Source organism: Cyphomyrmex costatus, unplaced genomic scaffold (genome assembly GCF_001594065.2).
Source record: "Cyphomyrmex costatus isolate MS0001 unplaced genomic scaffold, Ccosl1.0 scaffold583, whole genome shotgun sequence".
In the NCBI taxonomy this organism is placed as follows: Eukaryota; Metazoa; Arthropoda; class Insecta; order Hymenoptera; family Formicidae; genus Cyphomyrmex; species Cyphomyrmex costatus.
The window spans coordinates 110336-133527 of NW_017280008.1; the positions used below are offsets into that span (position 1 = coordinate 110336).

General features: G+C 37.2%; 1 protein-coding gene across 1 annotated transcript in view; it reads right to left on the reverse strand.

The window, feature by feature from the left end:
• Positions 1-23192, reverse strand: part of LOC108779348 (zinc finger protein 608) — a 188538-nt gene that overhangs the window by 73559 nt on the left and 91787 nt on the right. Inside the window, 2 exon segments of the mRNA XM_018546744.1 lie at positions 6648-8317; positions 8320-9192. Coding sequence (XP_018402246.1) covers positions 6648-8317; positions 8320-8491 — 1842 coding nt within the window. The 5' untranslated portion in view covers positions 8492-9192.

Here is a 23192-nt window from a genome sequence, read left to right on the forward strand (position 1 = left end):
GGGGAGAGAGAGAGAGAGGCAGCTGGTGTGTGTTTATAAGTTCGGTTCATTTAATTGGAAAACTCTCTTGTGTATCCGATATTTGTAAGCAGTTTATGAGCACGGGGCAAGCGATGAATAATAAAGCGATGCAGGATAAATATTTGCAACATAAAGAGAGAAAAAGAGAGAGAAAATGACACGAAAACCGATAATTCGATTGACCCGAAAGTTTATGACAATTAAAACTTGTGATTAATCACCCAGTCCTTTTTATCGACATGTACTGACTCCTCATGATGTAACTACCGGAAACGCCAGACAATGCGGTTTTTAATAGCATCTCGAATGAACATGAGAGTAATGAAACTTTTAATTAACTGTGCTTTCGCAGTAAACAATTTAAACTTTTGGTTTAACGAGTTTTATAAGGATTTATATACGCTGAAACGATTTTATCTAGTAGCAAATTTACTCTGCATATTAATTGTATATAAGCCACCTTTGTCATATAATAAAGCAAAAATCTATAAATCTGCTAGTTACATGGTCTCTCGATATCTTCCTCAATACATTTGTGTTACACCACTTGTAAAAATTCCGAATTGGATTTCAACAATTATAATATAAATAAACATTTAATTTACGAAAAACTTTCTAAAAGAAAGAACAAAATAAAATTTTTAACACTCAATCGTATTAAATCATTATAAAATAGTAAAGTAAATGAAAGGTTTGTTTCAATTGCTTAAATGTTATTAAAACAGTACCGAACACTTTTTACGTATACACAAGGCAACTTTGAGAACCCATAACTCTCTCTTTACACTAGGGATATAGCGAATTATTCCCCTCGGTGCATAGAGCAGTCGACGATGCCACTTTGCTCAAGCCACCATGCCATGTTCCCCGGCTTTCGCCCAACCTCCTCCTCACCCATTCCGACATCGATGAGCGTCAATTTCGAGTCGACGAGGGCGCAATCAAAAATATTTATCAAACGGCACGTCAAGCAGATCCTTCCCCACGCGCGTTAATCCACTCCTTCATCACGGCTCAATTAATCCCACATTCAAATTATTAAAATCCATCGACACAAGATTAAACGAGATCGTCATAATCACACCGCGATGGTCCTTAATTTTTAATCTGAATTTATCCCTTTCACGATACCTTTCAAATTTCGCCCAGGACAAATTGAGAACGGAACAATGATTCAACATTCACGAGAGTTGAGGACCCTTTGAAACAATTTTTGAAACTAACAATAAGAATTAATTGTCATAAAATTTTAAGAATTAAAAATAAATAGAAGTGTGATAATCGAAAGTTAAAAGTAAAGAATGGTGAATAGAAGACTGAATTTGAAACGAAATCTGGAAATACCTATGGAAAACTATGAGGTTGGGAAACAATAGACTGCGAGGACAGAGATTACATATCGCTTGTTTGCACATGAATATACGTTCGTTAAATATTGCCTCTCTCGGATAGCGCGGTGATCATTAATAATATCACCGGCAAATCGTAGTGTGCAAAAATAATGACGCCGTTATTACAATGGAGAGCAGTTGTATCGATGTCACTCGCCGAATCGGGCGGCAAATAATAGATGATGCGAGTCAATCGGTTGTGTATCGACGTGTCGGTATACTTTCAGAACGGCTTCGACAAAGCGGCTGCCATGAACCGTGAATAGCGACGAAGAGACGCCAAGTGAAAATACTCGCTGCAATCATCGTACAAAGAGCAGAAATAGTTCGTGCCAATTTCTATCTTGGTTGAACTTTATATCCTCGGCGAAATCTACACATTGAAACATCACGTAGTGTCTATTATACCAACAAAGAGTACATTTATCGTAATCTATACAGTATTTGTCTGTGAAATCGATACGTAAAATTTACATTTAAAATTACAGCTTGCAGAGTACACGGTTTGCATATGTAAATAGATAAAAAGTCACACATAGCAATACAAGGCACGAAAAACTTTATTAGCACTTAACTATGAAACGAACGTCGAAGATGATCGCAAAAACTGCTTAGAAATGACGTTTTCTACTCAATTTAGCGTAGAATTTTTCTTATTCTTATTCTGGCAAGATTGATATTTACAATCCAAACTTCACAAAGTTGCAATCTTCGCGAGTACACAGCTTTGTTGCTGCTGCTAGTAAACTCTTTTCTCCTTCTCTCTTTAGAGCGCACGAAGGAGCGTCATTACAGTTAACCGGAACGTTTAACAGTTAACACTGTGACGTGTACACTCGTTGGGTTTTCCGTTGCGGGTGCATATACGCGCGTGTCCTCCCAATTTTGTTGCAGCCGAGCCGAGCCGGGACGATCCGCGACACGTACGCGAGTTGATTGACGCGCGAATACGTGTCCGGCGTAATACGACTCGCGAACAAGGTTGCGAACGAGCACGTACGTGCTGCGACGATGACGAGAACGACGACGGGCCCCGATGTGTGCCAAGGCGAGAGATACACCGAGGTTCCGTTGGAAAACGCGCGGATTTCACGACTCCGCGCGTGTACACAATGTCCTACCGTACACACGCAACGGCAATTCCAACGTAATACATTCGTGAAATATTCCTCGCGAAATATGGAGCCGCGATGATGTTTACGGACCCGTACGTTTTGACGGTTGAAATTTTTAATACCTCGCCGATTAAAATTGCGATTAAAATTCCGCAAGCGCGCGTAAAAGCCCGCTTGAATTCGAGCGACCGATGAATTTACTATTCGACTGTATTTGGAACATTCCAAAAGACTGAATATAAAAAACGCGCGACATTAAGGGCTTTTCCATTGTCTGGTTGACTTATATGTTTAGACTTCACTTAACTTGATGATAATGTAAAAATTGTGTTTTTCTATCTATGATAGATGATTAAACTGATGGTTTTGTAGCGATAACTTTAAAGTTAGCTCGTTACAATATTACCACCTTAGTCATATACTATACACTCTAAAAAAATATTGGTGTGAATTTTAACACTATACGGTATCTACATATATAATTCTCACTGTATTAGTGTTAATAAAAATTGCTTTCCATTTGTATACAAGTAATACTATATCTAAAGTTATGACTCAGTGAGTATTTTATATTCGGATAATGACGTCATTATTATACTTGCTTACTTTGCTGATAAAATTATCAAAATTATCATTATAACACGATACAGATTTATAACCTCACTTTCAATGTAAGTTAAAGCCTTTTGCATAACGCATAAGGCATAAGAGAATCAACCAATCAGAGTCCTTCATTTTATATTCTGATTGATTGATCGTCTTGTAGGCTTTCTACAATAAGCTATTACTTAAGCTATAAGAAATTGACCAATCATAATCGATTATTCTCCTTATATTTGATTGTGATTAGTCATTTTCTTACAGTTTAAGACTTAAAGCTTAGGTAATAATTTAAGTTCTATAATAGCTTATTATAGAAAGCACATTATGGCTTATGCGTTATACACCGTTATGCAAAAGCCTGTACTGCAGCCTTTAAGATTCACAGTAAAGTACACTTACAAGTGAGATTCAACTATCTTACTTGTCAGAATGAGAAGGAACGTACATTGACCCGAGTTGTGACATCACAAATAAGAATTATCTGAGTTTTAGTATAAATGGAAAGCAACTATTAACGCCAACATAGAACTAACAAATTAAAAACAATTTGGATTCTTTAATTAAATAACGTTTAACAATTCAAAATTAGGACTAGTAAAAATCGACACTATAAGTAGTACTCTACGTTAATTTTATATTAATAGAAAAACTATAAGCAATGTTTAACCAATTAAAAATTCATGTTTTAGTCAATAATAAAAATCAATTTTGTCATATAATAAAACATGATAATGAGAATTAAATGTGAATTTAATACCGCAAGGTGCTAAATCTATACTAACATTTTTTAGAATATAACTAGAAAAATATTATTATTATAAGGTTAAGTCGAACCACAGATTAACTAGAAAATGAGAAACTGGATTTAAAAGGTGAATGTTCGCAAAGCAAGCACGGCGATCGGAGTTAAATCAGATCCAGTTTTTGAGGGAAAAATTTGTCGCGCACACCCAATAAGAAAAGCTATCTGATGTTCGTTGTGTCCGGTCGAGCGTAAAATACGATAACGTTGGTAGATCTCTTCGAAGAAAAATAATGCACAACTTTTGATGGCCTGTGGATCGAGGGAACGAAACGCGTGCGAGACGAGATTTATTTATGGCACTCTGCCGTATCTCTCAAACGATATTTTTCGCTTCGCGTTTATTTTCAGATATACATATGCGCGTAACGCTCGCGCGGAGGTTCGCGACAGAAACCAAAGCTCGTATTTTACAATAACGTTCCCGTCGCGTTCGAGAAGCGGATTTATTTATTCAAGTGTCACGGCGATAGTCTACCCCGACGTAGAATAAAACGGAAGCAAATACGTAAAGCACGTCAATGCGATATTGATTCTTTGAAGTTTCCATTTGAACGAAAAATAGAAAAAAATATTGTCCTATCTTCATCATTTATTCATTAATGTCTTTCTGTTCAATTTACGAATAGATAAGATAAGAAGGAATTCTTGAAACGAATTCAATTTGAATTAAAAGTTTATTTCAATTTTAGATACTTTGATAAAAATATAGTAATAAATTTTAAATATACGTTTTATAGAATCATCCATCGTATTTAAAAAAAATACTATTGCAGAAAATGGCATTCTTTCATTTGCATTTTAAATTATTCATTTTTTATTTGAATAAATTTACCTTGTAATGATTCCTTATTTTACTAACTACATATCATGAGTTTCTAATGCGACAGTTTCAGTATTTTTTTCCACCGTGTGTAATCTCCTATTTTTCAAGCAAAACTTTTTCCGATGCACGCAACGGAACGCAATATTGGCGTATGCACGCGCATGCATCATGCCAGACTATCGGTTCGCGTTCTATGCATATGAACTTATGTAATTGATTTCATGTCAGTTCTCATCTCACCGCGCCGCAAGCAAGTTAGGTGCGTACGAGCGTTACGCGTCGCCGCCGACGAGACGAAGATACCGATCGAAGGAGGAGCTGCTCGAGCTCGTGGCGACTAACGAGCTGCCGGAAATCAACATTACATATCCGGCCGGAATGCGTCGTGCAAGAGATAAAAAGAATTCCCCCGTTTGTATCCCGACTAACATGCTTGTGTACCTACGCAATTTTATGCGGGAAAAGGAAATCCGTATATAAATTTAATTCAGCTTATGTTTCTCTCAAAAGAGAAAGAAAAATTAATTAGACACATCCGTCGTTTTTAATACTTTTTCGTTCGTAATATTAATGACGGATACTTTATAACTGACAAGAAAACACACGTAGTATGTAAGTGTTCCCTTTATATTTAATATTATATTCTAGTCTCTAAAATAAGGGATACATGTTTTTATTCATATGCACTTTTATACGGAGGGAAATATTTAAAAAAAAATCGGTTGTTTTCTTTTATTTTTATGGCCTATAAATAAACATTTTTTTATTTAAACAAATTTTTTAAAATTATTATTATAAAGAATTCGCGGGCGTTCGAAAAATTATTTACAACTTTTATTTCAAAAGTTTTTTCTTTTTATAGTTTCGACGACATTCGAGTCGAAAGAAAATAACCGATTTTTTTCAAAGAGATATTTCACCCTATGAAAGTGCATATAGCTGTGCATATAACACAAAAAATATGTGTCTCTTATGTGAGTCCACATTGAAAATCCTATTTGATTAAATCAACTAATCTCTTGTTTGGATATAGACAAACAAATCCTTGCTTGTGTGATGAAATAAAACAATTCAGTTGAAGCAAAAAATTTGGTTAACAGTTTACTTTTGTGTTACAGGAAACAAGTAAAATATTACACAACTTTTTGTTTTAACTAAATTATTTTATTACAACACAATCAAGAATTTGTTTGTCTATATTCAAACAAGAGATTACCATAATTAATTCAGATTCAATCAGATGGGATTCTCAGCGCAGAATATATATCGAAAGCTCATCAAAATTAAAGAAAGGCACGCGATCGTCACCATTATTACTAGAAGGGTCGGGACAAATTATCATTGTCATTGTCGCCATTATCGGGCCAATATGAGTCTAATAAAGCAAGCACGGTAGCTGCTAACTCCGGTAAACTGGATCTGCGACGAATGCGACCAGTAACTTTGGATATGACAATTCATGTTTCCTTATGAGAATATAAAGCGATGAATAATATTATAATGATTCTTTAATACATGTACTTGTAATATAAAATATTCCAAGTTCAATATAGAAAGTGTTATTCCTTACGATATTTGGAGCCGAAAATATTCAGCCAGTAATAGTTTTCCAGCTAATAAATCCACACAGAAAATAAATATTCTCATAAATGATATAAATTTTTCAGAAAACAAATATTAAAATATTATTAGTCTGTCAATCTTGAGTAAATTTTAATCAACTTTTAAATCTATTTTAAGCTAGATGTTAAAATTTATGAAGTCTTCATTGACATCTAAAAGAATTAGCCGAAACTTCGTAAAAACAACACTTTACGCTAATTCTTCGACAGTAACTCGAACGATCGACACGTTGCGACGAAATCAATTGGCAATTTGAAACGACTTACCTTTGGTTCCGTCTTAATTTTTTTCGCAGGCGGAGGACTAGCGGCAGTGTCCATTGCTTCCTCGGCGGGTGTCGTGAGCGGTGGACCCGGTACCGCGGCGACCTTGGTCTGTTCCGGTTTGGCCGCCGCGCCGGCCGCCGTGGCGCTCGCCGGACTCGGCGGCGGACAGGGTGCCGCCGCGCTGGTCGCGGGTGGCCCGGGGCCTTGTGACACGGAGAAACCTGTCCTCGAACTGGGCGGTGGTCCCTGGGTCTGTTGTGGCGCCGTGGCGGCCGGCGTTGGGCCCTGAGACTGCGTCGCACCACCGGCCGAATTTTGACCCTGCGGTGCCGGTCGCGCGGTACCGTTCATCTCCGGCTTAGTTTGCTGGGGGGTGTGATTGCTCTGCGGTTTTTCGTGCTTGTCCCGTGCTTTGTCACGCCGATGACCGCTCGAGCCGCGTTTCGAGCCAGCGGTGGACGAGGGTGCGGCACCGGTGCCGCCAGCGGATGCTGGCGAATGGCTCGGCTTCGACTTATTCGACGAAGACGATTGACCGCCGCCGGCCGCGCCGCATTCCGAATTTTGTGAGTTCTGTGCGACCGCGGCCGACGCGGACGTCGAGCCGACGGCCGAGGACGAGGACATCGAGGAGGCAGCGGTACCGTTATTCGAGTCCTGTGAGGAGACGGTACCGTTGATCTCGTTCGACTTAACGATTTCGTGTTTGGCTTCGCTGGTCTTCGTGCCGGGCTTCGTTCGCTTGATCTTCATTTTGAGGCCCTTGTCGACGGTGGCCGAGTGTTCAACGGCCATCTTGCCGGGATTGCCGGCGTTAGCGTGGACGGCGTTTACGCCGCTCACGTTCACGCCCGACGCTTGCTTATTACCAGTGACTACAGATGCGGTACCGTTTGCGTTACCGGCGCCGTTCGCGCTACCGGTGCCGTTCGCGCTGCTACTGCCGCTCCCGGGACTGTTGGAACGCGTTGACGATGAATTCACGCCACAAGAAGAGGACGATGAGGATGAGGATGAGGAGGAGGACGACGACAACGACGATGACGAAGACGACGACGATTGACTTCCGACGTTCGTACCGGTCGACGGGACGGACGAGGACGAGGAGTTGGAGTTGAGACCACTCGCTGAGTTTTGTAATTGATGATGATTCGCGTTATTCGGTGCCGATGCTGCCGAGGCAGGCGTAGAAGCCATGCCTGTCCCCGAGCTCAATTTCTCGTCCCTCGTCTTCTCAATGTCCGCATCAAGATCGATTATCAGGTCACCTATGCCAATGTCCCATTCGTTGTCGTCGTACTCAAAGTTATTGGTCGCATTCGTCGCGGCCGGATCCAGTTCACCGGCGTTAGCAGCCACTGTGCTTGCTTTATTAGACTCACGCTGCTGCCCCGACGACGACGACGACGACGACGACGATGACAATGATGACTTGTCCCGACCCTGATGGTGATGATGATGGTGATGATGGTGGTGATGATGGTGATGGTGATGGTGACGATGATCGCGGTGTTCCCTGCCAATCAGTGCTCTCTCTTGCCTTCTCGATTGACCGCCGCTGGCGTTGTTATTACTTAAGCCGTTGTTGTTGTTGTTGCTGCCGCTGCTGTTACCGTTACTGGTGTTGCTGTTGCTGCCGTTACCACCACTGTTACTATTACTATTATTAAATTGTTGTTGTTGTTGCTGCCGCCGCTGTTACCGTTACTGGTGTTGCTGTTGCTGCCGTTACCACCACTGTTACTATTACTATTATTACTACTAATACCACCACCACCGGTGCACGGAGATGGTCCTTTACGATTTACGTTAGGGAGGCGACCGCCTAGTGGCGTGGTCGCCATGCCCTTGGAAACGTTTCCCCGGCGCCCGCCAGCCTGGTCACCGACTGCCCGCCGTTTCTCACTTTGGATACCAAGTAGTAGTAGTGGTAGCACGCGTGACTACACGCGTTATCATTACCCCGACCACCGCCCGCGAGACGCGCCTCGTCCATCGAACACATCACTCACTCTCTCGCTTCTACTCTCGCTCAACGTAATTCGCGATATATCCCAGCCCGGCGGTATCTCTCTTCTCTCTCCCCTCTCTCTCTTTCTCTTTCTTCCTCGCGCCTTCCACTTCTTGGTGTTATCGTGTGTACACCTTATCCACTTTGATTTCTCTTCACCACACTTGCCCCTGTCGTTAATTCTTACTCGCGTAGCTGAGACGCGTAACCCGATATACCTCTCACCACTCTTCACAGACGGCACACTGATCCCCGACACAACACAACGATCACAGCCACTGAACCCCCCCCGTTAGATCACGAACACACCATCCGACACCACTCGTGATTACTTCCAACGTCGTAGGAAATCTCGCCGACCATCCGCGCTCTCGGAATCCTGAGACCCGAGGATGGTAGCTCCTCCACCTGTCTCCCACTTGTCGTGAGTTAAGCCATGTCCCCCGAAACGATCCTCCCAGTCAGCCTAGCGTGCGGTTCTTCCCTTCGATTTCCCGACGGAACCGCGCCTCGGCTGATCGACGTGCTTCCGATCTGTAACAACGTAAGTGATTCCCTTCAACGTTGCCGTTAAACGTGTAACGATTAATTTACGATTTAACGGATTAGCTTAAGATTATCTTGTCGAAGCAGTCACTCCGGAATGAATCTGATTAATATTCGTCTGTTATTCATGGATTTCAATTCTACTAATTATATATTTCATTACGTTACAGTCTATTTTATATATGCTCATTAGTATTAAGGTATTAAAATTTTATAAAAATCTTTTTATTTATTTTAAAAATATATCATTTCTTATTTTTAAGTAACAACGATTATCTTTAACAAAAAATATATTCTTGATAATAATCTTAAAATATACACTTACATTATAGAATTAAAAAAACTCATTACATACTAAAAAAAAAAAGAATTTTTCTTTTTAAATGTATTATAAAATTAATTTTAAAAAAGCAACATATATATGATAAACAAATCAAATTCATTTTAACTTAATAATTATAATTGAAATATTAAACTTATTAGAGAGAGGGGAGATTTAGAGAAAACATTTTAAATAAATTTATAATGCTCACGATAAACTTATGACAGATTTGTGAAAATATAAACTTTCGAAATACTTGAAACAAGTAATTATTACTTGAGTGTAATATGTAATATTTTTTTGTATACGTCGTAAATTTTGTGTATAAAATATAGCAACAGACAAAAATGGAGCAACTCCAATATAGTAAGGCAAGCACAATCCGTTTCGTTTGCTTTGTAAAACAACGACGAGATGTGGCGGCACATTCTTAACTTAATAGACATGCCACTCGTCGCTAACATAAGATGCATTCCAGTAGCATAAGCCATACTATTATTTTAGAAAAAGACGAGATGACTATCGTTACTTCTTTTTTTACAATAATAAGGAATCTATGATATAAACTGTTATACAATCTTGTTAAGGACAGTTGCACTGTTGCACAATATTACTTGCTCTCTTATAAACTAGAACTTATTTTTAAACTTGATATTTAAGAGTGTTCTATCGCAAGGATAGAAAAAAAGTATTTTTAATAAAGTATTGTATAAATTTTATACTCTCTTCTTTTTTTTTGTTATTTTAATTTTAAAATGGTTTGACATTTTTTTACATTAAAAAAAATTTATTCGATAAATTCAAAAACACCAACAGTATAGATTTGCAAAAATTAATTTAACTTTATTTAAAGATACATAGAACGTTTCGATAATATTGTATATATATGCAACTTTAAAAAATATAGATAGTACATTTAACATCTTGGGTATTAAATATAATTCTCACTGTGTTGATGATTCTCATCAACACCAACAAGATGAGAATTAGATACATTAGTATGATGTTAAATCCACATCTATATATTTTAGAATATTTTTACTAATTAATTAACAATCGTGAAACAATAATTTTAAAAAATTCGTTATTTTAGGAAAATATGCTATAATGTTCTTGATGAGAATGAGAAAATTCTGCAGAGCTAGTGATTCAGAATTGTGTAGTAAAATTAGAAGAGAGAGACAAAAGTGTTTACGAATTTTACGGGCTACGATAGACAGGAGGGCGCGGTCGCCCGTTTGAGACTCCGATTAATTTGGCAGCGCTAATTTGGCGTCGCGGCTGGTCTATTCGAAAGACTGCGCGCGTCACTTTGTAGTCACATTGCTTTCATAAACAATGCTCGATAGCCAGATAAGTCTTCAGGAGCACTTGGCCGGCGGCCAATAATCAGCGAAACGCGCGCGCTTTGCTCACCGGCGTTCTCTTGGGAGAACTCAAGAACGAGTCGAGAGTCAGCGTAAACCGGGTTGTTAGCTTCGATATAACGACATGTTTAGAGACCCGCTCTACCCACCCGCTTCCTCCTCCTCCTCCTCCTCCTCTCCACCTTCCGGCTTTCACCCCGGGCGCGCGACGCGGTGCAAATCTCCTCGTCTCTCCCTCCGGGACGCTCTCTCTTTCTCTCTCTGTTTCGCACCTACAAATTGGTATTCCCACTTAGAGAGGAATTCGTGTCAGGCAACGATTAATTTTACCGGCGGCATTTTGGCCGCGGTCCAACCGCCCCGCGTCAGTAACGACCGGTGCGAGAAAGAGAAACGAGGAGATTTGGACGAGGAGAGGGAGATATATCGACGGATCTCCCAATAGAGAGTACAGTAGAATTTATTCCATGTTCTCTAAAACCGAGTCCTCTCGGAACATTATACGTGACACACGACCGCATGCAACCGTGACAGTAGATGGTCGACGTGGGAAATAGAAAAAAAAAAAAGAGAACAGCAAGTGACAAAATATTGCACAAAAAAGAATAATAATTTCAGATAAAAATGATTTATAACTGATAAAATTTATAAATGTGCAGCTTGTTTAAAGTCTATCATGATGATATCGATTCATCGTACGTGCGCAAAAGCAGAATGATTAAACAGCAGTTAGTATATTTACGATCGAAGATAAACGATCCGAGCATGGCTTCTTAAAGTGAAGAATAGAATTAACATAAATTACCGAGAATGACTCGTCAGACTTTCTTTAATGTAATTCAATATAATGTTTCGACGCGTGCACGTCAATTTATGTTGGCGATCAATTTTACGCGATCGGCTATCTTTACGAGTTCCGAAATTCTTTTTAATTTAATAATGTTATAAATAGCGAGATACGAGACGGTTTTATAATGCTACTTAAAATCTCTTAAAATAAGAAAAGAAACAGATATAAACACTTAAGCTTCAAAAAATAAGTACATATAAAATCTAGTTGCTCACGCAATTATTTCTCCGTTTCACCTCGTTTCTTTCGTGGTCATAGACTGGATAATCGTTAAATGTATCGATCAACTATTACCCAATCGACCGCTACATTGTATTAATTCATGCGAACGTCCCGTTGATCGACGCGCAGAAAATCGACCTCGACAAAGACGTACCGCTTTATAGTATCGCACACGATGACAGCTCGGCTGTTATTACTCTTATTTTGATTGTTTCCCCTTTAAGGTTGAATAGACGGATAACGCATCTATCGACCGCGGACGTAAATGCCTTGCGTGATTATAGCTCCGCGTGTAAACGAACTCTAAAGTGAACTCTCGCAGAAATTTCATCGGAAAGCGAACTTCTAAAAAATTTGTATAAAAAAGCCATGTATACATACAAAGAAAAACGTTCTGGTTAAACCAATAAAAAGGTCCAATCAAAATGCTATTCTGATTAGAATTTTCTTGTTCATTAATCAACATTTTTCTCAGTGTAGTTAGTTACATACAATATGTAACATGCATATATTAATAAATTTATAATCTAATATTACTTCACAATTACGTTCGTAGCTGTTACTTTATATTATAAAGAAAAAAATTTGATTGAAAATAAACAAACCAGCAGATTCTGATCATATCAATCGGAATTCTCATCATGATCGGATGATTGATTCTCATCTAATTATCTCAGAATTATAATGTAGATTTAATGTATATATCATAAAATGTACTATAAAATTTTGATTTATCCATTTTCTATTAAAATTCCAATTAATGCAACTATATTCTTTTTCCAGTATATTTTGTTATTTTACGTTATGCAAAACTTATAATAAGTAATTCGGTAAGTTGAAGATCATAAGTCTAACATAATATCTACTTCATTAACATTAAGTTCCTCGAGCGAAACTTATATTAACATAACTTATGTATCATACTTTGTACTTTCAGATTAGCTTTGCATCACGTCGCAAAAAGGAGACGATATATATTCGAGAGTTAATCGAGAAGAAGCGGAAGTCACAAAATCGCACGATCGCAGCGTGGCCGGGAAGTTGCCCCATCCTTAAGTTACACCGTCCCCGCATTAAGTTACATGATTAATCGCACGACTTCGGAGTCTCGCGACGAAAATAATATCCGGTGCAATTTATACCGGGTGGGATAAAGACGAGTCGTTAAGACGAGAACATCGTGGGCAACGCGCGAGGGTTCTTCTCTCCTCTACGCTCTCGTAACAATTCCACGAATGGAGATTGACGGCATTCCTGGGAGAACAATTGGTAAGCCCGAACTATTCCGTGCTATGGGCGCAAGCATTCTGGCGAACCTCGATCGTAATGACGTCAATGAAGTCCACCACCAAGGTCGAACAGGGGAAAATTTACCTTGTTAACAGAGTTGAGTTAACCTGCGAATACTTCGATTTAAGACGGATATAAGAGAAGCAGAGCTAATGAGTTGCATTCGGAAAATAAAATGAGAGAAAATATAAATTAGCATTCTACAAAGAGTAATATACCTTCTTCAAAGATTGGAGATTTTTCCTTCGATGAAAAGAAAAGAATTGAGGGAAGAAATATAACAAAATAAATGTATGAAAAAAATCGCTTCGTTTTATAAAAAGATTTTGTAGAAAATTCGTAAAAATGATCTCTCTAAATTCTTAGAAGTGAGATTCATTCCAAAGAGTTTACAGAATGGCGCATATATATTTAAAATAGTTTTTTTTCGCATATATCAAACGGATTCCATCGTTTAATAAATTTTGGTGTACAATATTACGCAATAAAAATGTCTCTATATAAATACCTTATTACCTCAAGATTATATACAATAAAGAACATTTTATTGCTCTTATAATTACGCATATCAATAAAAAATAATTTTAATTAACATTTAAATCAGTAGCGAATCCCGTTTAGTAAGCTCGTTATTAAAGCTTATCAAGTAAACGCAATAAACCAGCTGTGTATTTTTTGTAAATAACTTTTTCAGCCAGCAAAATACCGTTACGCGTTCACCTAAAAGGAACACGTATTAATTACGTTAATTTGTAGAATTAATCAAACGTGTCGGTCTGTCGGCGGACGCGTTAATACGGAAACAAAGACAGGTTTCTTCTTGGCACAGCTAGTTATTCCCTTTGTTTTGCACAGAGCGAGTTTCTTATTAACATGTAGCACGGCAGTCAAGTAAAGAGAAGGGGTCATCGCTTATGCTAACGATGCTGCCGCTACTTCCTTCGAAGTAGGGACCGCGTAATGAGTTTACTTAAACGAGCTGGAGATTAAGATCTCAACTACGTTTTGTGTTAAATTTATCGCTAATACTCCTATTAAAATACTCACACAAACGTATTTCGTATGTAATAGAATGAACGTCTGGCGGACTTTGCCTCAACAACAGTACCGCAGTATAGCTTTCAGATCGATCGATCTAAACGATATAACTTACAAAGGCAGCAAAAAATGAAAATTGATATCGGCATGGAACAAGAAAGATCGTTCAAAGCCCGCAATTTATTGAGATGAGAATTTATGATTTTCGTGTCATCTACGGTACATACGTCGAGTTTCTAACAGATTTCGATTATGTAAGATCTTTAAAAGAGTGTGCATCTTATCTTCTGATAAAGTCTGATAATGATAGATTTAGAGAAACTCAATATTTACGTTTCAATTAATTTCTTTCGCACGGAGTAAGATGTCAGATTTCGACAAATTAAATTAAATCTTGTCACAAGGTTATAAACGGACGGCTCATTAATTCGTTCTTTAAACTGATTGCTTTCTTCCGTTTTCCTTTTTTCATAATTTTGTACGAAATAGGAAATTAATTTTGCACATTAAGCTTTACATAGATGATTAATGACGTTCCTGTGAGTAATGGCTCTCTATTACGAATCGTGCGGTACTTCGTGCTCCCCAAGTCCAGAACGCATAAATCCGAATTGCATCGAGCAATGTCGAATTGAATTCTAATTACGCAGTGTTAATATTCCATTACACTTGTCCGCGTGTGAATGGTGAGACTCGCAGCGTAGAGGGCAACGTTGAATAATTGAACGATCATGGAAAGCGGAATGGCGAAAGCCTGTTTCCTTTCTAGACGAGTGCACCGCGCAATTGTTGCGACCGTTCCACCGCGTCTCTGGGAGCAACGTTGTCTTCGCCGCCATTGCCGAAGCATTATTCTTCGGCATTGAGGTATCGTTCACACGAGACTAAGCGCAGTTGCATTCTGCCAATTCCTACTCTCACGCTATCTTATAGCGCACGAGAATGATCAACTGCTTTACTGATTACAGAGCAAGCCAGATTTCTCCATGGAAAAAGTAGTTTTACTACTGAAGAATCTAAAAATGTAGTCAGAACAAAAATTTTTATTGAACCGTCTAAATAATTATATTGAATGCTCAAACAAGTTGTTAAAATGTCAAAAATTTTGGTAATATTATTGTTATGTTTGAGTCTTTATATAATTATTTTAATAATATATTATAACATAATGATATAAGAAGCTAAATTTTTAGATATTTTAGCAAAATTGTTCTTTCTATACAAATTTGTAAAAAAAACAAAAATACAAATAACAAAAATAAAAACACAAAAAAGTAATTTTTTAATAATTTGAGATTTAGAAATTTACTATTTAAAATATTTACAATAAAATGTAATCAAATATTTCATTCTGATTAGTTACCTTCATATTTTATATGTTCTAAAGAAATAAAACTATTGAAAAATAAATTATTTGATTAATCTAACTTGATGTTACGCTGAGCTAAATTCACAAAGTTAGGTAAATATTTAATAAAAACGTACAATAAATATCTTTTTAATTCACAAATATTCTTGTTTAACACTATTCAACATTCTGCAAAGTAAAGCGACAGAAAAGTTCTCGTGAATTCGATGTGAACGATACTTAAATCGCGCGGTTGCTACTTACACGCGTGCTCAATCTTCTTTATTACAGCTCCGAGGCTCGCTATTTCCACGTCGCTCATACTTGCTCCTGAGCCATAATGGCGAGATGTATTCGCCGCCATCGCCCGTCTTATTTTCCTCCTTTTCCGTCTTATTTTATTTTTCACGTACCTCGGCTGTTGTTTGCGGCAAGTACAAACGCGCGCTGACAACGGAGTTGCATACAGACGGATTTATAGCCGTGGAAGAGCCGAGGGGCAATTAAAGTCCGTTACAATTTGTTATTTCTCGAGAAAACATTGCGCGTTTCGTAAGACGTTTGGCTCTGCATATCTACGCTTTACCGCGAAACAGAAACAAGTCCTAAAGAGATAAAACATATTACACGCCTCTCGTAAATTTATGAAAAATAATGCCGGATGTATACGCGATATTAAGATTTAATCGCTTCCTGAGTGTAAAACCATCAGAAGCTACTTTTTACACACGCGATTGGTATCTGTATATTCATGCGAATCTTTCTAAAAGACACGTGTATTTGCGACTGTAGAAGACTCAAATGAAGTAAAGATCCTCAAATAAGAGATCAGGCATCGTTTAAACAATTTCTAATTTCATTACATAAAAAACCACTTACATTTGCGACGTTCGTAGTTCTTCATCTTAGAGATTCTCAAGTAAGAGATTAGATACCATACGTTTCGTCCACTATATTCTTCAGGACTCAAAATATGATGACTGAAGTAGGTTTATAAGACAAAAAATAAGATGCGTGGCTATCTCATTTTATTTTAAGCAAGTCCCGAAAAATACAAAAGACTAAATGATGTCTAAACTTTTACTTGAGGATCTCTAGGATTAAGAGCCGCAAATGTTGTAAATGTAAGCGCTTTTCCGTGTAACGAACCATAAGCAGCATATTAACGAGCATCGCGCATCGCTCTATTGGCGTTTGGATATTTCCATCGGAACATAACTGTCAACACGTTCTACAGCTTCGTAACGAGTTAATGACAACTCCGTGGAAATTGCAAGTTAATCCTCGAAACCGGCTTGCATATCTCTCTCTCTTTCTCTCCCTCCCCCCCCCCTTCTCTTTGTCTGTCTCACAACCGCACGGTTATTTAAGGCTCAGAGTACACGGACAATTTTAACACTTTGTTGAATGTTATACAGATATCGATTAACTTTGCAAATCACTCATTGCGGGGATAGAGAGAGAGAGAGAGAGAGAGAGAGAGAGAGAGAGAGAGAGAGAGAGAGAATTACATCTATTTATATTTACCCATCATTTGGCCGTAATGCTTTTAAACACCTCGATTACGGTTAACGCAGCATAAAATGTTGTTATTCAAACACAAGTGTATAACGGCAAAAATTATACAAAATGATATTCCTTGTTATGGATCGATGAGACAATCGTTGCGATTCTCGAAAGTATCACGGACTTTCATTGATCGCTGAACAATTTCTAGCAGAGAGCCGGAGAAGTGTTATTTTGCATCACCCGGCTTCAATTTTCCTTTCTCTTATCTATTTTTCGCGTTTCGGTGGTCGCGGGAGGACGCAATAGACGCGACACCAATGCGTAAACCACCGTAGAGGCTTTCATGCTTTCATAAAAGCACCTCGAAACAAGGAATCGACACACGTGACGCGCAGTATTCACCAACACACAGAGACCCGCCGTCCGCTCCTCTCTCTTTCGTTTACTCGATGTATGGCAATTTTGCAACCCCACAACTGTACAACGTACATACAACATATACACATTAATGTGGTCGTGACTGCAACCGACTGTATAGAGCGCAACTCTGCAAAAGCTGCTTTTCCGTGTGCTGCCAAAACGCACACATCTCGCTCCAACCTGGCCCGAATGTTATTTCGCGACCAACTTCCAAATTTGTCTGTCCATAAAGCAAGCATTCATGGCGATCATTACTTCGACAAATAATCACAACATTCAACAATCATTTAACAACGGCAAACGTATTGAAGGCTTGTTAATCATTTATATTTAATCCAATTATTGATACTGTTACTTCTAATGTGATCTCATGTTGCAGTAGGTGAGTGTTGATCAAATCTATTTAGATTAATTTACAGTAAATTTGAATTTTCATCTCTGATATCACTTTGTAGAATTCAATTAGCATAGCAACTAACGGATGTAATACCTCTTCAAATATGGAATTGAAAGAGACCTATTATACAAATTGGGACCTGATTGTTTGTCGTGATAGGACGCGATTTTATTATTATATATTACAAAATAAGCTTCGCTAATAATGGCTCGAATTAAACCGAAATGTCTGTACCTTCTAAATCAATGTAAGATTGCAAAAATAGATTTTAATATAGTACACGAGTTATCATGTAGAAACAAATATACTCTCATTGGCTCGTTGCCTTATTATTGTTTAAATCTCGAGAGTCCAATAGCATTATTAATTTTTAATCATTATATTATTTTTGTATAATTTCAGTGACTTCTTAACCTTTTGCATCAGAAAGAAAATGTATTTCTCCCTGATTTAAGAATGAATGTTTAATAGCTGACAAAAGTGTTTTCAATTAAAGCTTCAAGATTTTACAATAATAGAATTTTGCTCAAAAAGTTAATTTCCAAGACGTCGACGAGATCAAGAGAATTAAGAGATTATGAGAGCAATATTTTTATTAAAGTGGATTCTTTATTTTGAAAATATTATTTTTATAATCTCTTGATTTTAAGATAGTCTGTTTTTACCTTAATAAAAATAAATCTCGAAATCAATGTTAAGAAAAGCATGTCCAAAGGACATGCAAAAAAATTGCAATGTTAAATTATTAAATACAATAAGTACTTTTAATTAATAAAATGTCTTTATTATTACTAAAATTAGTAACTAAGTTATTAAAATGTATATGTACTTTAATAATAAATATATTTTAATAATTTAACATCTTAATTTTTACTCGTTTTTATTCTATTCTTATAAACTTCGATAATATAATCGTTATCAACAGCTGTATTGTTCGCCGAAGAGAAGGATCTAAAAATCGCCCGGACATGGCGATCGCGATCATATGCAAGCATAAAAGAACGAGGAACAGTATGACACTCTTTGAAAGAATTTGCCGGAAATTGGCATCGAGTTGACGTTGACACAACGATAGAGTTCTCATTATCAGCGGCGAAAAGAGAGACGAGAAGGAGGAAGGGAGAGAGAAAGTTCGCGGAGTACTCGAGGAACTTCAATCGCAAACTCATTAGAGATTGTCGAGAGAGCACGAGCCGTGGAGAAGCTCATTGCGAGCAACGAGATGAAAGGCCGGACTGAGGTCGGGAAGTAGTTCGCCGAACAAACAGATTAGCCGGTTTCGCCTTCATGCTCGCCACAATGCGCACTCGTTCATTCACTCCCTCGTCTAGCACGTGTAGATCTTTCTTGGGGTCTCGACCTGGTTCTGTCTTGAAGGGGAAAAAAACAAAAAGAAAAAAAAAGAAAGATGTTACCCGGCAATATGCGGATAATCTCGCTAAACCTAACGTGATTTTGAAGTAATACGGATTCCGAAGTATATATCCTGAACCGACGTCTCCTCCACACACCAACGATCGAAGAGCGGTATACGAGGTCGTTAAAAGTTTTCGGCTTGTCCATAGTTGTATGGCATCGGAAACCGCGGAGTGACTATACGGCAGAGGAAAGTTGGATGATTAGTCGCCGCTGTTATCGTTCGATAGCAGGGAAAGAGAAAATTGCTCAGCTACGCGTGTAATGCTTCGGCTTCGTTCGCCTTTGTTCCTTAATAGTTTATGGTATTATTAATCGTAATATTAATAATAGTTATTTATAGACGGTGGAAATAATGTAAGTAAAAGGTCTGATAAAAAAAATGACTTTTCGAACACCGAAAGATTAGTTTAACTTTTCGGACGCCGAATATAAATTTTCCAAATTGCTTCATCACATTATAACTTTGAGAAATTTGCAATTTAATTTGCAAAAAAAATATTATTTTTATATATTTTGTTATATTATAATTACGACACTAAAATTCCTTTTGAGAATAAGAATCCTGTCATGCTTAATTTTGATTTCAGTGAAATTTTTCAGCATGTGTCACATATCGTAAATATGTATATAACAAAAACATAAAAATATATCTTTTTTTGCAATTTTAAATGTAAATTTCTCAAAACTGTGACATGATGAAACAATTTGGAAGCTAGATTTGTATTCAGCGTCCACAAAACTACGGGAAATGACTAGTCTCGTTCTGGTATTTTTTTTTTGTTGAACAATGTAATCAACGTCATCATTTTGTAACAAAATAAATCGCGATACAAACTGATCTCTACATAACAAAGAATAAATGTGTGGTTGGAGATATTTATACGCCTAAGAGATAATTCATATTATTTTTTTTAAATAATACGAATTATCAAATATATAAATATTTAAATCAAAAAATATTAAAAAAATAATAGATATTTTAATACATTTCTTTTACAAACATTTCTATCTTAATAATAAATATCTAAGATACAAAAATATTCTCGATTATATTCTCGATCCTTCTTATACGTTTCAGACCTGAATGCGAAAGAAGGTCTGTAATGAAATTTGCTTAACAAAGCATATCTCCGGTTAGTCGAAGCAGTCTGTTCGCTAGAATGCACTGCTACAAATCCGGCATTTCAACATGTCGCAGAAATATTATTCTCGTCCTCGTAAAGAATCGCTTGATCATATTTCTTAATCCTCGAAAGCTGCATAGTTACGAGTAGAAAAGCCTCAAGGATCTAAGGATAAAGAGGATAGAGGAATGGAGAAGGACGGAGAAGAGACCATCCTTCCAAGAAGGTGGCCATTACCTACTTCGGTGGGCACCATAAGCAGGTAAACTCGTTTCTCTCGGCTCGTGGGACGAGCGAGTAGAAGCTTTCCGTCGAGCGGTAGGTCGGTCGACTAGCTCGATACCTTGATAGAAGATTGGCTCGTGCCAAGTACTACACCGGGGATTACCACTTGACTGAGCTGATCAAAGCTTTCTCGTGTAACACGAAAAAATTAGACTTAACTAGAAAATTGCGTGAAATAACTGAAATACGTATCTTCTATAAATTGAAACTATATAATTTTCAAATAATAAATTCAGTGATGTAATCTAATTTTTTTTCTTTTGAATATAATTTAAATGTGTAATACTTTTTGAATGATTTCAATCTCACACCAGCATATTAAATTTAATAAAAAAGTATTTTACGTTTAAAAAAAAGAGCTAAATTATAATAAATTATAATTTTTTGAATTAAAAATCATCTTGATGAATTTTTTATATCACTCTTGCACACTTCGCAATTAATTTTCTCCTTCAAATGCAAAACGGTAATTGAGGATCACTGCGCGAAACGAACTACTCGACGCTCGATATGTTAACAACGTAAAAGCATCAACGGTACAGATCCGATTGCACTGCAGACCAGGCGACAAGAATCTGATGCGAGGCCAAACGTGTCCGCTGCCAATACGCGTCACGGCTGAAGTGAAAATATTATTGGAAATCGCTTACGCGTTTTCAGCGCGTTCCGAGCTATTGCGCACACTTGCGTAACGAGCACCAACATTTTTCCACGCAGTGCGCATAATGACATTCTTTGATTTCCCCGCGATTCAGTTATAGTCCGTAAGTTTACTGAATGGACCATTATATTCCTTGACTTAAAACGACCTGATGCAATTTATGTAACACACGATCATCCTTGTACGCTACGAACTGTGATATACATATAATAGCATTTCTTCTTGCAATTTGAGCTCCTAAACATTTTGAATACTTTATTGTAATTTTAAAAAAACAAATTAGGAGCAATACACACCGTTAATGTACTGTTAAATTCATGTCAAATGTATAATTTGAGTTAATTTTAATCATATTTACAGACCACTACTCATATCCAATATATCATTAATTTGATTAAACAACACATACAATGGACTTAAACAATTTAACGTTAAAAATTCAAGTTTATTATTTATTAAGTGCATACGTTAATGTGGACAATGTTTACTTTGAAACTAACCACAAAATAATTATTATTTACATTTTGATACAGATGGAAGTTAAAAATAACAACATGTGTTATTTAATTCAACCGTTATTCCTTTCATATCTACATAATAGTGTATGTTATAAAAAGCATACTAAATTTTTTTCATTTATATGATATAGTTATACAGCCGTTAAGCTCCTAAATATTTCGAATATTTTATTGTTATTTAAAGAAGTAAATTTGCAGTTACATAATAATTATTCCTATGTCATATAATACGCACTATGTTCAAACTTCCTATGCTAAAAAAATGCGTACAAGTTTTTTTATATATGTAATTCATTTATAATCATTAGGTTCTCGTACAATTTATTACCGTAAATAAAAAACAGGCACATTCAATGTAGTTAAGAATTCATTATTATCGAGGCTAATATATACCTTACGTAAGGTGCAATTATTTTTCTACGATACATATAATAATGTTATTTGATTTCTCCAATTTAGTTGCGGCTCCTAAGTTTACAGAACCGTTTGCTATACCATAAAACTATGCAGGCGAACTCGATGTAGTTAGGAAGTTATTATTTGCGGCACGCACGTATGCTTATGTAACGCATGATTATTTTTCTGTGGTGCACTACAAAACTGTATTATTAATATCCTCGGTTTTCTCTCATACTCAATTATAGTTCCTATTTTTAAACGTTTTATATCAAAAGCTAGAATTATGAATCGATTAATTTGATAATAAAACGTTAAATTTGTATCATTAAAACACTCATCCAATAAATCAATAAAAGGAAAACTTCGCATGATGAAAACTGCGCGAAGCAAAATATACAAATTCAGATTCAGAGTATTAAATTCAGATATACATTCCACCACGCTACCGACTTCCCTCTATACGTATTTTATAACAGTGTATTGTGATTTAGAGTGCGTTATATCATTTTCACGGCGCGGAACGTTAACGTTGATCGAGAACGTCGTAACACATATTTTCCAATTTGTGTCGCAGTCATTATACAGCGCTGAATATACGATTGGCTCCCGACAGCGCGTGTTCACGCGCAGAAGATTTTGTCTTCAAGCATATGTCTTTCTGAGTCGACGACTGTGCCAAGTTGTCCCGTTCTCGTTTGACAGCAGCTGTTCGAGCATCTTACAAGCATTCTAAAATATGTGCTTGACCAGTACTGTCGTTAACCGTGGGAACTGTCACGTACTCGCGTACACCAAGTGCGAACTTTCGACCATTGAATA